General features: G+C 38.6%; 2 protein-coding genes across 2 annotated transcripts in view; one reads left to right on the top strand and one right to left on the bottom strand.

Annotated features, from left to right (window-relative positions):
- Nucleotides 1-639: 639 nt before the first annotated feature.
- Nucleotides 640-3,966, bottom strand: senp8 (SUMO peptidase family member, NEDD8 specific). Its single transcript, XM_046856717.1, has 2 exons — nt 3,835-3,966; nt 640-1,544 (listed from the first exon to the last, which is right to left on the bottom strand). The coding sequence occupies exon 2, from the start codon at nt 1,521-1,523 to the stop codon at nt 873-875; it is 651 nt and encodes a 216-aa protein (XP_046712673.1). The 5' UTR covers nt 1,524-1,544; nt 3,835-3,966; the 3' UTR covers nt 640-872.
- Nucleotides 3,967-4,245: 279 nt separating this feature from the next.
- The window catches only part of myo9aa (myosin IXAa), a 93,084-nt gene continuing 81,281 nt past the window's right edge, over nt 4,246-16,048 (top strand). The window contains 1 exon segment of the mRNA XM_046857124.1: nt 4,246-4,660. The gene's annotated coding sequence lies outside the window, so the exon portion shown is untranslated.

Genomic DNA, 16,048 nt, shown 5'->3' with positions numbered 1-16,048 from the left:
TTATAGTCATCATAACATCCGTTTTAAGCACAAAATAACACACAACTGGCAGTGAAAATAATCCATGCTGTTCCCACACAGTAAATTCCCTATAATAGCATGGATCAGAGTGTGTTGTTCTGCTCACACCACAGTGATTTGCCAACAATCACTAATTTTTCAAAAATCCATCACACTTTTTAACATTTAGAATTTCAGTTCTGCCTTAAATGTTGTGTCAACATTGAAACAAGTAATTTTCTGTTAACGCTTATAGCAGCGAGAAATCCTTTGCCTGTATACTCTGTTAAGATCATGTGAATGTAATTGAGAAACCGGAACGCACAAACAAACATCTTATTAAGAGGCTGTTAAAAAGCTCCTTCAATCCTAAAAATGATAAATGCTTCACCTTATGAAAACTTTTCTATTTCATCTGTTTATTATTGTAGTATAATCGTCCCTACTGAACTAAGTGAACAATAGTGTGGAGAATTAAACTGCAATGGGGTATAACCCGTGAAAACAGGTTCAGACTTTCTGCAATATCTCATTAACAAAAAAAATAAATACATTTACTTGTTGGCAAATTGCTGTGCCGGTGGATGAAGAAAACGCTTCAGAAAGTGCAGTTATGGAAAAATAATCAATGACAGCTGATGTGCTCTAAAAGTTTTATTTCCCTATAACTGCACGAGTGAAAGTTATTATTATTCCCCACATAATGATAATTCAGTAAACCCTGATAAACAGCCGCATGCGTAGTGGAGTTTTTTTCTCTACATAGTAACGCATGCTGATTAAATCTTCCACTACTTTGTTGTTGAGCTGAATTAGCTGTTGTAAATGCGGACTTTATTTATAAGCAACATGTGGAAAGATGTCTCTCGTGCTTAGTCTTTTGCAAGTCTTTGAATTAGCGAATACCATTCTGTCCGCTTCCTGGTGATGTATGAGGGCGTGATGGTGTTCGTTGGAAGCCTAGCGCATCCCCCGATATGAGCGCTTTCGCACAGAGCCTCAGCGTTACAGATGACGTACATGCCGCAATCATAGCTGTTCTGCTGAAAGGGACATGGCTCTTCTACAAAGAGCACCTCGGTCCCGGCATTCAGGAAAGACTGGAGCTTTGCAGCAATGCGCTGGGCATGTGTGGCATTGCCTCCACTCAGCGAGTCGTAGTGGGAGAAATGACCAGAGCTGCGTTGGTAAAGCAGCAAGCTCCAATGTGAGCCCCCAGCCGCCTGGTTGGAGTTATCATTGACTGCTAGAAAGACCCAGCGACGCCGCGCTAGTCTCAGTGGCTCTAAAAAGATGGCCAGCTCACCCTGGCATGACGCGCACTTGATGAACTGGGTGACCTCAGGGCTAATAAAGCACACGCTGTCACCCAGGCTCTTAAAGCGCTCCATGGCCAAGTACTCAAAGGCAAAGCCAATCACCTGGTCATTGAGCCAGTGGGGGCCTTCCAGCAGCGAAACGTCCGAGCGCCTCAGCAAGCTGTCCTGATAGCTCAGCACAACCGGGTCCATCTCTAAGGACATGACACCAGGACCTCAAGGTTACTGGAAAACAAAATGAGAAGGAGAAGGTTAAGACTGATTACCATGCTTTACGAAGTATTGTAGACCTACACGAGATTGCTCGGTTTGATTTGTTGTTTTGCGAGTTGTGAGCACAATAATTGTGTACATTCAGCAATCTGTCTCACAGAAACAAATACTGAAATGTTTCCCAAAATAAAACAAATAAACAAAGGAGTATGATGGACTGTTTTTCAATACAGTGTTGGCACAAGGGGTGAAGGCCTACTCTGCTGACATTTTATTATATTGTTGTCCATAAATATTTATGAAATTATTTACTATAATCTAGTTTCTTCATTTTATAGCATTTCTCTCATATGCACGTTATCTGAGTGCAAGTTCAGGTACTAGTTTCAATACGATCAGATTTCAGCCATCACATCACATAGTGCCATAAGACCAGTAGAAATCAACAGTATGGGCTCTTGAGAAGTTAAAATCCATGTTGCTGGAAGCTGTTGCTTTAACCAATCAGATTGGGATTGCTTCACTCCAAGGCCACCTAATCAGCATCCACTCACGTGAGTATTTTTACGTCCTTTGATTGGATGGTCAGAGAGCGCACTAGTCAGACTGGCAACCTGCATCTGTAGGAAACCGTGCAAGCGCAAACATATTTGTGTTACACAAAAAAGTGGTACACATGCAGGTGGTTGGTCTGAAAGAGGCAGATGTAGAGGACAGAGGGGTATGGAGACGGATGATCCGCTGTGGCGACCCCTAATGCAGTCCCTCTCAAATAGTGGGGTGCGCCTCCCTGGTGGGCTCGGGGCGATGCCAGGGGGGGGTGCGGGTGACCCCGGGGAACATGCTTTTTTTTGCCGCAGGGAGTAGAGTTTTTTGCACTGAACAAGAGCACACAGCACAGAGCAGGAGGTATGAAGTGCAGATAACAAACCCTTAAGAGACACCATAAAAAAATATTTAACAGGGATGAAAAAGAGGCAGAGAGAGACAGAGATAATGAGACAAACGTAAGTCTCCTGAAACCTAAGATAAGGAAATATGACGAAGCCTATGTAGCTCTTGGCTTCACTGTGACTACAGTGGGAGACGAGGAAAGACCGGTATGTTTACTGTGTATAAAAATGTTGGAAGCGAACAGCATGAAGCCAAATAAATAAAGGCGTCACTTAAAGACATTACACCCCAATTATGCTGATAAGCCGCTTGAGTTTTTTCAGCGACTAAAAAACGTTAATAAAGTTATTCTTTGTTGTGAGGTGATCTATATTTCTTTCTTTTTTCTTTAATGTTAATCAGGATACAATATTATGCAGAGGTGTACTTATAACAATTTTATAGACAAATGATACTATTTACAGTCATGGCAAAGAGTTGGGAGGCAGGAAATGTTTACTTCTTCCTGGGGGGGGCACGTAACAGAAAATAATTGAGAAACACTGCTCTAATGGGAGAAGCAGAAAGAAGAAGAGGAACATTATGAGGAGAGTTCAGCCAAAACAGTTCAAGATTTTTCATGAACTATTCATACTTTTATTTATATATTTTCTGTTATACTGTGTTTCTGCATTATATTGATGGTTTTTAAAGCTGCAGTGCCATAATGTTAGTATTAAGAGGTGGGTTGATTTAGGTAGGACACCACTGAAGATGTGAAATGCATGGGCCATCACTGGGGGAAAGCACCTTCACATCACAGCTCCAAAGTCTGGTTTGAGTTCGAGTTTCTATCTGTGTGGAGTTTAACAGGTTGTCAAGGTTTCACCTTGGTTCTCTAGGTAAACTGGCCACTCCTAATTACCCCTTAAAAAGAGTGTGTGTGTGTGTGTGTGTGTCTCCAGAACCACTGTGACCCTGACCAGAATATAATGCTTACTGAAGATGAATGAATGACCATTACATCCAAAACCACTGATGTCTATAGTAATGCTGTAAGAGGTCTTTTATAGGTCTGCAAAGTAAACATTTTTTAAAACTACATTCAATGTCATTAAATGTATGCGCAGAAAGTAATTTTTCCAAACTTTCTAACCTAAGGAGTAGATTTTTGAGATGAGGCACTGCATTCCCTATTTACCTCACATCTCCTACTGTATATCATTACTGTCTTAAAATCAACCGCTAACACGAAAAAAGTAAATAGACAACAATCTACTGAACAACTCTCTTCATCTACAACACCTTGCTAGCCAGGAAGCCTTAGTTAGTTATGCAGCAAAAGCTTTTTTTTAAAGGGCAATAACTTGATTCCGCAAAGAATATGCCTATAAGCACATTCCACACAATAATTAATAAAACAGGTTACCTTATATTGTTAAACGTTCACTCAAATGTCACGTCATAGCAGCTACCTTTTCTACCATGCACCACGAACAGTCGGAAACGACCAGAAGGAACAACTGTCGTAAAAAAAAAGCGTCTTTACGACAGTAAGGCAGGACAAGTTTGCTTCACGCCTCATAATGGTTACTAAAACCATTCGCTCATCGCTCTTCATGACAACCAATCATCTTTCGGCACTTTTTTCCAAGCCCCGCCTACAGTGTGTTTTTTTTCCTCCACCTGTATTATAAAGAGTCCCGCCTCTCCCGCGTTACGATTTAGAGAGTAGTCAATAATAAACCCGGACTACAGAATATCAGCAAATCCCGATGCAGAAGGCGGGTCTTATAGGAATGTGGGCGGGGTATGAGAGAAAAACGCGTTTAAGCGGCGTGCACGCGCATCGCGGTTACGCTAAGATGTGCGGAGCAGCAGTGATTAGTGTGTGAGGAGGAAAAAAAAAAGGAAACCCAGGACGTTGGAAAGGAAGGAAAAGCTGACCAGGTTGATATGTTAATAAGGAGAAGAAATATGGAAATGAAGGAGAAGTGATAATAATATATTACGGGGAATTAGAAATGGGTTTCTGTCATGGGCCGTTTTGTGAGTTGGAAGTTCGCGCGAGGGAACATTTGTGAGAGGAGGAGGAAAATCCGTTGGGATATTTAAACAGGGCAGAGTCGCGAGCGCTGCTGAGCGCAATCAGTGTTCCCGAGGAGGACGCTGCCGCTGCTACTGCTACTATATCTACATCTACTGCGAGGAAGAAACACAGGATTGTTGCGCATTGTTTTAAATGTTTCGAGAAGGTGAGTGTGGGTTTTATATACTTTCTCTTTCGCCCGTTTGACTGGAACGAAGTTCCTTATATTATATTTTCCCCTTCAGTAGTTGTTAAGGAGACTTGTCGTGACGCCGTTTAGCCTTTTCATTCATCTTGTGGCACTTAACTACGCTTCTGGCTATTTTCCCTTTCTTTCTTCCTTCAGTTTTATTTTATTTTCTCTATTCTATAGAGTTAGCCTGGTTGCTCCTGTTCTTACCAGTGTTGTAAAAGGTGGACGTCAGGCTCTGGTTTGTGTGTTAATACATAGGGGTGGCCAGGGTGGGCAAAGATACGGCTTCACCTAATTATATACTTATGTGAGAACAAGGTTCAGGTTTCTAATGAATGTCTATTGTTAATGCGAAGTGTGCTGGGTATAATTAATAATCTCTGCATGAGTTTTAGGATAAATAATGAATATAATTTTTGGGGATTAATAGTGATTTGATTACTCAGACTTGTGGTTGCCACCCTGGGCCTCCTGCATGGCCACGCCCCCTGAGAAGTGCCCTGATTTAGGAACTTTACTCACAGTAAACTTTTCCTCCTGCCTCCACAAGTCACCTTCTATGTGTGTCATTTTCTCAGTTCTATGCAGATTTAGAGTGACCATGCAAACAGATAAATAAAACAATTTGCTGGAATGATTATTCGGACCAATCCAATCCTATAACACATGTGGTTCGATCTTGCCAGTTCTTTAGTGTTTGCATGTGATTCGTTTGAAAAGCTGTCTTACAAACACAGTGCCTTTCAGCAACAAAGTGAGTGGAGACCTGATGGCTTCTGGCAGCTGTGGATGACTAAATGGGTCCGTGTTAAGCGACACAACAAAGCTGAGAAAAGTTTAACTTCATTCAAATACTTGTTTTAGAAACTACCAATGAGAGTGAAGACCAGAAGTAGGAGCACGTACTGTCGACTTTACAGCACGTCGACCGGCTGCTAGTAGTGACGATTGCTGCATGTGTGAAAGTAGAATCATGCTGTCATAAAAATATGTATAGAGATGTTTAGTTGTAAAAATGAAGCAGGGAAGACTTGCCTGTGTCTCTGTGTGATAATCAGAGACACACAGATAATTTGATAATCAGACTCTAGTATGGTGTCTAATCAAACATCCAGTTTTCACCCTGATTAGAGCATTATTTAATGTTTAACTAGTTAGATTTCTATAGCTACTGCAATAAAATTGTTGTACAGGACACGCCCACATGGTCATTTATGTGAACACAGGAAAAGACAGAAATGATTCTGAAAGATATTCTGAAATGTCCTGCATGCAGTTGAACTGATTTGAAAGTTGCATCATGTGAGGGCTAATTCTGTTTTAATCGCAGGCCTCTAGGGCAGGTTTTTACTTTATTTGGGACATTGACTGCTTGACAAATGGAGCCTTTCTGTTCCAACACATGTTTAGGGAATGAAGGAGAACTTGCATCCTGTGTGTGTGGGCACAGGCATGTGAATGTGTGACCATTACCTCATTTGTTTTCAGTGAGTTTGTGCAGTAATCTTGGCTCATCAGTCCACACACTACTGTTGATTCATTTTCTATATCAGCAGCTCTGACAGTAGTGTCTGCTGTTATTCTAATCAAATTGGAGCCTCTTACAGCAAAGGCTGTATCTTTAAAAGGAATGTTTCCACCACCAATGTTTTCTACATTTCTGTAGTATAAGAGGAATAAATAAATTAAAAAATGAAACTTATTTTTTTTTGTGTGGTTGTACAGATCTCTTGCTATACCTCTTATAACTGCACATTGTGTTTTATAGCTTATTAAATAGTTCTATACATTGTCTTGTATGTGTAGAGGTTTGTATTTACTAATCTGTTGTCATTTCCTATGTAGCTCATAAGAGACTTTACACTGATCTATATGTAGAGATAAAGCAGAGTTGTTTTGAGTCAGTGTATGGTATGTAGAGAAAGAAGGATGCACCTGTCCTGTGCCAGTCTTACTTAACAGTCACAGGTGATCAGACTGTGTGCAGAGGAATGCTCAGGGTTTGTCTCAGCTGTTTGGCTTGACTCTGAGGGCAAGCAGAGGACAACTGCTCCATCCTGATGTCTGAGACATAAAAAAAGACAAATGCCCCATGTGCATCCTGTTATATACTTATTACTTACAGTGCTTGCACTCGATTACAATCTTTGTCCAGAATAGTGACGTATACAAGCAGTGATAGTTGGGAGTTGGTGTTTTTTTATTTTTTATTTATTTTTTTTTTTAACCCCAGCATTTTAATTGTCATCTCCATCGCTTTCACTCAAATTAATCAGTCTGACTAATGCAGAGAGACAAGCTTTTAGGTAAGGTTTATTTATTCTCACCTAATGAACATTTAATCAGGACAGATAATGACCCAAATAAGGACAACTCCAGAACTGAGGGAGTTCTGCGTCACAATCGAAACGTTAGGGTCTAATTTTCAAACTGTAAAGATTTTAAATGCTGGATGTCATAATTTAATAATGCACCTTTGTATGTTAGTAAGACAGTTGGGTTTCACATTGACTGAAAGTAAAGTGTTTCTAAGGAACAAAATCTCCCTCAAAGAAACAAAACTCAAACTGCAAACTACTTTAGTCTAATGTGCTGTACATGATGGCTAAAATCCTGAAGGCATTTTGTCTGTAACCTTTTAAATGCTCAAAACGGAAGGCTGTTTTGAAATATCTCTCATTAATTTTAAGCTTTACACTCAGTAGTAGCTCAAGTCAGTGAGAAATCTGTAGTAACACAGTTTTGACAGGTGTAAGTGCAGTTTTGGCTTAAACTTGAAAAAACGTTTTGTCTGGAAAGTGATTTTGCTCTTTGTTTTGTACGAGTGCAAGTGACCGTAGACTAAATATTTATGTTTACTAAAAAGAGAGAGAGCTTGACTGCGATCAGATGAACAGCTACGAGTCAGCTGCGTTCCATGTCTTTAGTAGATTTAAGTCCTGTATGTCTCGAATAGTCCATTTACTGCATGCGTTGGCAAAATAAGACCTGCGCTTTGTAGTTTTATTTTTTAATCATCGCACAAAGAGTAAAGGATTAGTTACTTTTGTATCTGAAAACAGTACATGGCCTTGTGGAGCTTGTTGCTATTTCATATGGAGTCTGATGATGTGCATTGTGGGATACATGTTTTTTTTTTTTTCTCTGCACTCAAAGCATAACTTTAGAGCTGATTGTTGCTTTGGGACCTATTAAAACTGAATCTTTTTAATCATCTTGCAGGTTTTTTGGATTTTCTTTTATATTCCAATATGTGAATTGCCTATGTTTCTTGTAACTGTTCCCCAGTGTGACTTTGTGTTCATGTTCTAGTCCATTGGCTAATCCTATTCCAGGTTAATATTTCGGTCTTCTGTCAGAGAGGGTAGATGGCCTACATTTGCACACAGAGGTGAGAAATCCACATATCCTGTTTTAAAGACGTCATTATATGCAAATAGCTTTTCTTAGGACCTTCAGAAGGCTGTTCATGTTTGAGACGGTTTTATGATCCATTCCACTTTGAATGAATGCGGTTCTTCTTGACGTGCACTGTTCTGCCCGGGCTTTGACTTGGTCATGTTTGTAATTCATGCTTACTTCATGTCTTCAGAAGCAGCTCACTTTTTACACATGCTCCGTTTTTTTGGAATGTTAATGTTTATAGACTGAGCCCCAGTGTGAAAGTATAAGTGCAAAATCTTTGGAAATGTAATCTTTTGACTTTTTTTTACTTGTATCTCATGTACTAAAGTTGTGATTAGTTGTTGGTAATTGATCACAATGATAATTAAATTTCTCATTGTCTGTCTAAGACCTGAATTATTTTTTAACTTGTGGTTTCTATGTTTCTAGGTGTACTAATGGAGGTCTTTTGTTAATTTAGAGCTTTGGACTAAAAATACAGGATCATAACAAGAAAATCTGGACTCCAATGTCCTTTATCTGTCAGTGAGAACGAGCGCAGATGCCTGAAATAAGCTAACTGTCCTCTTCTTGGGTTTCGGTCCTCTGGAGGTTCAGACACAATATTTTCAGCCTTGTGTCTGAAAAACTGCATTGTTGTTGTTTCATGTTGTTTTTTTTTTTAAGAGATTAGAAAAATTAGTATCCAATTTTATTTCAAAAGTAGGCATGTTCTCTGTGGAGACTACAGGCAGTAGATGCAAAATACCAAGACAGGTCTAAATAGTTTTCCAGGTCAGCTTATAATTTGTGGAGTTTGAGCTACCTGGGTTTACTTTTAAACATTCAAGAAATCAGATTTAGTTTTTCCAGTTACAAGTTTTTCATCTATTATCAACATCTTGATTGCTAAGCCAATTATTTTATTATTGAAGGCATTTTCATAACTCTCTTGGTATGTGGTATGGGTCCATTTGCTGAGTGCTGTGATGTATTTTTGAACTGTGCATGTGGTCAGCAGGTTTGGTTTTTATAAATATTGTTGCAGTAGTAACGACATCACAGGAATTGCATCTGGCATTGTTTTCTTGATCAATTCGAGTGTTGTTTCTTTCAGCAGGTGGTAGTGTTTATGGACTTGGAACCTAAATATGAACTCTTAGCAGCTTTCAACTCCTTTTATGTTCAAGCTTGGTGTGTTATCTATGATATGACTGTTGTGTATTTCTGTTGAACGTGAGCCCATAACATTGACACTATTGTGATCTGACCTCATGGGCTACGCAAGGCTAAAACAGTAGTGTGTTTTTTTTTTTTTTTTTTTAACAGGAATTTCTGCACAATTCTAAATTATATATATATATATATATATATATATATATATATATATATATATATATATATATATACACACATATACACACACACACTACTATACTATATATAATATTATACACTACCCTACTTAAGAAAAACTTCACAGTGAGCAGTAGGGATTTTTTTGCAGCCTTTTAATGGGATTCAGTCTAGTAAAGAAAATTACAGGTTTGCCTGCTCCATTAAGGATGCATGAGATGCTGCCTTCAGTTGTGGGTAAAATAAGGAACTTCAGAAGACAGCTGTCCATATGCTTCTTTATGAATGCGACAGTCTTTATTTTTGGAGTGCAAACATCACCTGAATTACCTTTTAAAACCAAGTATCACAACCTATCCGATGGCAGATTGGTAGCATTTGCATATCCTGGTGCCCTTCTTTGGTTTAGTGCTCTCTGTGATCCAGCAACTTGTCTTTTGTTTGTCTGTGTTTATGCCCTTAAGACTGTTAGTTGCAGTGGTTCATCCAAAAAGGATCAAAATATATACCATTGCAGAGTCTAATGCTTTTATTTAACTCCATTCCTGATTATGGTTCTTATTTGGTATGAATAGTTTGGGTCCTCGAAAGCCATGTGGTTTTGTTTTTGTAGGATTTAAAGATGTGGTCAGTGGTTTTTAAGTTTTTGTAATATTTGGCATAGTTCATCATTCTGCCCTTCTTTCAGTCCAGTAAAACATATGCACAATGTAGAAACTGTGTCCGGCTCTAATTTTGTTTGATACATATTTAGCTTAAACTAAAGGGACAGAATATATTTATTTGATTTAAGATTTTTCAAAATTAGTGTACAGTCTTAATCTCCAAGGCATGAAAGGGACTTCTGATTTCAAACCAGACCTCGGATTTCACATTATTTTAATCTGTTGATTTTGGCCTTATATAAACTAAATAATAATAAAAAACTAAAAATTAAAAAACTCTGCTATTGAAGAGTTCTATATTATGTGTGTAGTGAAAGAAGTGTTTCCTGTTTGGCCCACATCAGAGTCATTGTCCAGACAGTGGGTGGAGGATAAATCTCCCACCAAAAACAGGGCAAAGGGGCGATGGCTGATTGTGCCCTGTTTCCACAACTCTCTTCCTTTCTTGTCTCTGTCTTACTTTCTCTCTCCCTCTCACTTTGTGCAGGCAGTGTGCTAATAATAACACCATCTGAGCTCAGGGCCAGCTCTCTACTTTAAAATTATTACTATTTTATTTTTCGACTTTATTTAGTTTATGTAACGCTGAGTCGTCAGTGCATCAGTCTGTCGTGACTTGTCTTTGTGAAATGTCCCGGATGTCTCTCTCAGACGCAGACTTTACGAGGCTGTAAAAGTAGCTGATCTCGCTCTGTGATGATTTTTATGTAGGCCTTTTTTCTTTCTACGCTGTTCTTAGTTTCATTAGGAGACTCCTATTGTTTTGTTCATTACACACTCAATATTGGTTTTTTTTCTGTACTGGATACTTGTGTTTTTTTATTTATTTATTTTTCAATTAGCTGCCTTTTGTTGGTAGTCTGACTGAAAGCAAGCAAATACGAAGCTGGATAAAACATTACGCTTAAAGTTCTGTAGTCAGCATTTTGGTAAAAGTGGATAATATGCCACATTTCCATAATCCATTTCCGGATTAAAACCAGTGAATGACTAACAGTGGATGGCTATTTTTTTGTACTAGGCTTCTCTTTTACTGGTGCTAAAATACTCTATTTTGAACAAGGCATGTTTGCAATTTCTACCATCTGTCAGTGTTAAGCATGACACAGACCCTTTTTTTTTTTTTTTTTTTTTTTTTTTGAGCTGGGGATGTAGCTGCTGTTTGCTGCATTTAGTTGTTGTTCAGCATCCTCAAATGTGATTATTTATGTGTGTGTGTGTGTGTGTGTGTGTGTGTGTGTGTGTGTGTGCGTTTGTGAGAGGCCTGCCTGTGGCCCCACAGCCCTCTTTAATTAAGCAACGCGAGATTGAAGCTGAGCCGAGGCTGGATTGCTGCCAGGCTTGAGCACGTGCAGGGAAGTCAGCCGAACCCCCAGAGCAGAACTGCAGTGCGGCAAAGAGTAGCATTTCTACCCTTCAGCATCGCTCCGCCACACTGCCCGTCTATGGGCCATCCAGTTCAGGAAAAACAATACTGCTGTCACATTCTAGTTCCTGTTTGATGATAAAAACATTTATGGTATGTTGACTTTCCGGGTCAAATTGTACAGTACATCATTTTAAAAGCTTCATACTTTTTAGAAATTACATTTTTTTTAAATCATTTGTAACATAGGGTGAAAAAAACCAACCTTTTTCTTTTTGCTAAATATCTTATAGAGGTTCTCATATTGTAGACTTGTTTCAGGATCTATATTCTAGACTCTTTCTATAGTCTGATACTTGGTGGAAACGAGCAGGAAGACTTTACATTAATTAGTCATATTAGATTGTACACATTTTAAATGTTTCTGAAACAACTTTTGCATTCACTCTTTACCACTCTGATGTATCAAAACTTGTCTTTGTGGAGCTCGCTTTGTGCACAGGAGCATTGTCTGGCTAGAACAGGTTTGGGTCTTTTGGGTCCAGAGAATACACAAAGATATTTCATACGGTTGTCTGCTTTCAACTTTGTGCCAACAGTGTTGGGAAGAAGCATGTATGGGTGTAAAGGTCATGTGTCTTTGGCAAACCTTTGGCTATATAGTGTATGCTATGATGCTGCAGCCAGCTGGAGTGTGTTAAAGAAAGATTTTAGCAGCAAAATTCAATAGAGTACATTTTGTTCCTTCGTTGACAGACAGGAGTGGAAAAAAACCCCATGGGTGCAGCTGCATACCAGCAGCCGACTCGTTCACTTGCTATCAAATACACAAACTGGTAGCCTGCACACGTGTGCAAGATCTTGTGATTTGTCCACCATTTAAAGACACTCGGGTTGTGCTTTAATTCTGTATGTTGATGTATTCCCCTTCAAAACATAGTCAAGCTGACCTCGACTGCTTTACCCAACAGCCAATAGAGTCTCGCCAAGTCTAACAAGCCTGACTGTAGCTTAATGACCGAGATAAATATGAAGAACATTTGAAGAGTCAAATGGGGTTTTTACTTGCACTTAAAGATCGAAGCACTGACTGTGTATAAAGATGGAATTATTTTCTTAGGACAGAGAGCGCTGTTAAGAGAGAAACCTCTCAGAGAAATGCATGTCATATGTGATCCAGAACAGTTTCAGTGAAATCAAGCAATGATTGGAAAAAGAAGACGTCCGGCCAAAAACCCCCAGATGAACATACTTGCTACTACTATAGAGTAAGATCTTTATCTGGGGTTGGGTTTCTGTGCTTCCCTGATTATAAATTATAACATTTCTTAAAATGTATTATTACAGTAGCACAACAAAGGCAAATTTCCTTTCAGGGTCTTGTGTTGTAGATTTCGCATAGGTTGTTCCTCTGTTTGACATTGGCGCTAAAATGTGTGTTCTGCCCACTGTTGCGATGTGGGATGCATTACAGTATGAGCACTAGAAAAAGCTGTTTTAGAGCTTGTTGCAGGATGACTCATCTCTTCCCTACTGGAGTCTGATTCTCATCCTTTGCATGGAGTCTGGTGTCATGTAATAAAATAAAAATGCTTTGTACAGATTTTATGAGCGATGCTGAAGCATGTTTTTAGCCAATCTGATCGATAGCCAAGTCCTTTTTTTTTTTTTGCACAACCTTTCAGAATTCGTTCCAAAACAGATGGCTTTAATTTCTATCATTAAATTAAAGTGCATCTCTGTAGCGATAAAGAAGCTTGAAGCAGGACAGACACTGCTGTGGTCTTTGTGTTATTGGCTTTTCCACATTTATTTTCATAACGTGATTAATAAGTAATAACCCCTTGTGTTCACAGTTTTTATGCTCATATTTGCCCAGGGGTGCTTTTAGTCTAATGATGAGAGGAGAAGTCCAGGGATGCATCCGGCCACACAGTGCAGAGATTGTGTTCCCAAAGTCAGAATGTTTGTTCCAGCCTGTTTTTTTTTTACTGTTGGGTTGAAACTTTATGGCCTTTTATTTTTATATATATATTAGGTGTAACATTTGTTGCTATACTTTGCCATTGTAGTTTTCCTATAATAGTAAATTATGTAGAAAGTAATAACAAATATTTAAGCCATTTTCTCAGAACAGCCTTCTGCCTTCTGGTCTGGAATATTTTTATTTCCTTTTTTTTTTCTCGTCAGTTATTTTAGTGACAAACCGTTTTATATCAGCAACAGTCATTAAAAACGTTTCAAGTGTGCTTGAAAGTGATGTGATATGGCAGCAATTATGCATGTTGCCTCCAGTTAACTTTGGCTTGTTTGATTATTGATCAATAACCATGGAAAAACATTACAGAGAAAATGTAATTACAATCACACTTTTTCCCCCCTGTGAGAAATATTTGAATGTCTATGAAGTTAACTAGCTGGCTAATGTTCGATCATTGATATTCAAAGATGGTGTTTCCTATTTGCATTTTTTGCCTAGAAATTGATCATAAATGCTTTAGTGAAAGGGCTAGAGACATTTACAGGCAGTTTTCTTACACCTACAGCAATTTAATTTACATATTCCTGATGTTCATGGGCTTGAATCAGGCTTTATGTTTCATCTCTAGTCACACAATTATGTCTGTGTGTAAAGTCCATGTTTAACCTCTGTCTATTTATAGCCTCGTTGTCATTGTAAATTATTAAGATCAGGTTTCTTTAATGTAGCCGAGCTTCTAAAAGCAGAGCAGCCTGCTCTTTTGAATGCTGTGTGATGTGGAAGGATTGAGAATATCACACACTCGGATGTCTGATGTCTACGCACAATCCTTTGAAATACTAATACACACTCATTATAAAAACATGATATAAATAGAGCTGGCAGGTTTGTAGCTCTGAACTCTTCTCATTTGGATTGAATTAGATGAGCGTTTAGAATCTACAAGTATGAGCACAAAAATGTGATTCTTAATTTAATTCTTAATCTTTTATAACTCATGGACAATCCATTTATCTTTTAATATTTAGATCGAATCAAGATTTAAAGAAAAAATCCAAATGATCTGGGTGTGTATATAACGGAAAGGATTACCACGTCATTTTATTAGTTTGTTTGTTAAGTAGTTTGAATTTCTGATGTTACTTTTGAAGACTGAATGTATTTCAATCTGTGTTGGGCCTGATGTGCAAGGCTGATTTGAGGATTCGGGATTCAGAGGGGAACGAAAATCCCACAAAAGGCTTTTCATGAGGGCTAGCTGAATCAGAGAGCCGATTTGCTAATCACCTTGGTAGTGAGTGGAGTAGCTCTGGTGAGTGATGTCATTACTCCCTGTGTGTGTGTGTGTGTGTGTGTGTGTGTGTGTGTGTGTGTGTGTGTGTGTGTGTGTGTGTGTGTGTGTGTGTGCGCGCGTGCTGACCACTCATTCCTCGACAGGCTGCTGACTGACTCGAGACAGATTCTGAATTCTTTCTCTCACACACTCTCACTCCCACTTTTTCTTTCCTTTCTTTTTCTTTGATTTCAGGAAGTGATCTCTATCCTCTAAAATTCTTTAGCTCCCCCTTAAAATGCCAAGCCACCTAAGTGTCTGCTTCCTTGTGCATCTAGACTACAGATGCAACAGTGATACTCATTCTCTTAAGAATTGGTCTGACTTGAAAATCCGACACCATGTGATGCTGTTTGACATAAAACTAGACTGCATTGTCATGCTATTGATCTGGCTGTATTTTGTTGTTCTAGTAATTAAAGCAAAAGAAAGCAGATCATGAGCAAATACAGCCTCTTTATAATCGCAAAAAAAAATTAGGGTAACTATAGAACTGATCACGTTTGTTGCCATCAGTAAAAGATATGAGTGACATGAGCAGTGGTTATTCAGTATGTTCTATATGATCAGGTTATTGATGCTAAATAATTAGATTTGCCCTCAGAATGGACCTCAGGAGCAAGAGGTCATGGAGGTCTAAGTAAAGTGTATTTAAAAAAGGACTTTAAAAAAATGTCTCCAAAATAGGCTGCAGTAAAATCTCTGTGCTAAACAAATGTCTCGAGTGTGCATTAAAGGCCATAGCGATGAGATTAACATTTATCCGTCTACTCTAAGGTCTTTAAAAGGATTAAAGAGAATGTGAACTTCATTATATTTGGAGAAAGCTCTTGGATAGAATAAGCTTTCTGGTAAAATATGTAAAAGTTCAGCTGAGGTACAGATTTCAGAACTAAAAACCTTTGTTTGGTCATTCTGAGTTCACTCTGGCTTTATTGTGAGAGTTCCCAGTTTTGTAAATGAGTATTTTTCTTAGTATTGGAATACAAAAAAATGTTTCAGAGATGTTACAGCCGGAAATAATGCAGCATTTGATTAAAGGTTTGAGCGCCATCCAAGAAAACGCCCCCTCACCTCAGACTTTGTTAAGGACTCCTCAAATATATTTAGTGATGTAAAACTGGCAGCTCACAGTATATACAATAACCAGAGTAGTAGTTTCCAAACTTCTTCTAAACGAGTTTGACTTTATATAAGAGATGGGATTTGCTTTAGATCAATCATAAAGCCATGACTCTTATTAAATCTGCTGTATACAGTTTGCTGATTTGCAGCG

The sequence above is a fragment of the Silurus meridionalis genome, chromosome 9, assembly GCF_014805685.1.
Source record: "Silurus meridionalis isolate SWU-2019-XX chromosome 9, ASM1480568v1, whole genome shotgun sequence".
In the NCBI taxonomy this organism is placed as follows: domain Eukaryota; kingdom Metazoa; phylum Chordata; class Actinopteri; order Siluriformes; family Siluridae; genus Silurus; species Silurus meridionalis.
The sequence above is the reverse complement of the archived record's forward strand: the minus strand, read 5'-3'. Positions and strand labels throughout refer to the sequence as shown.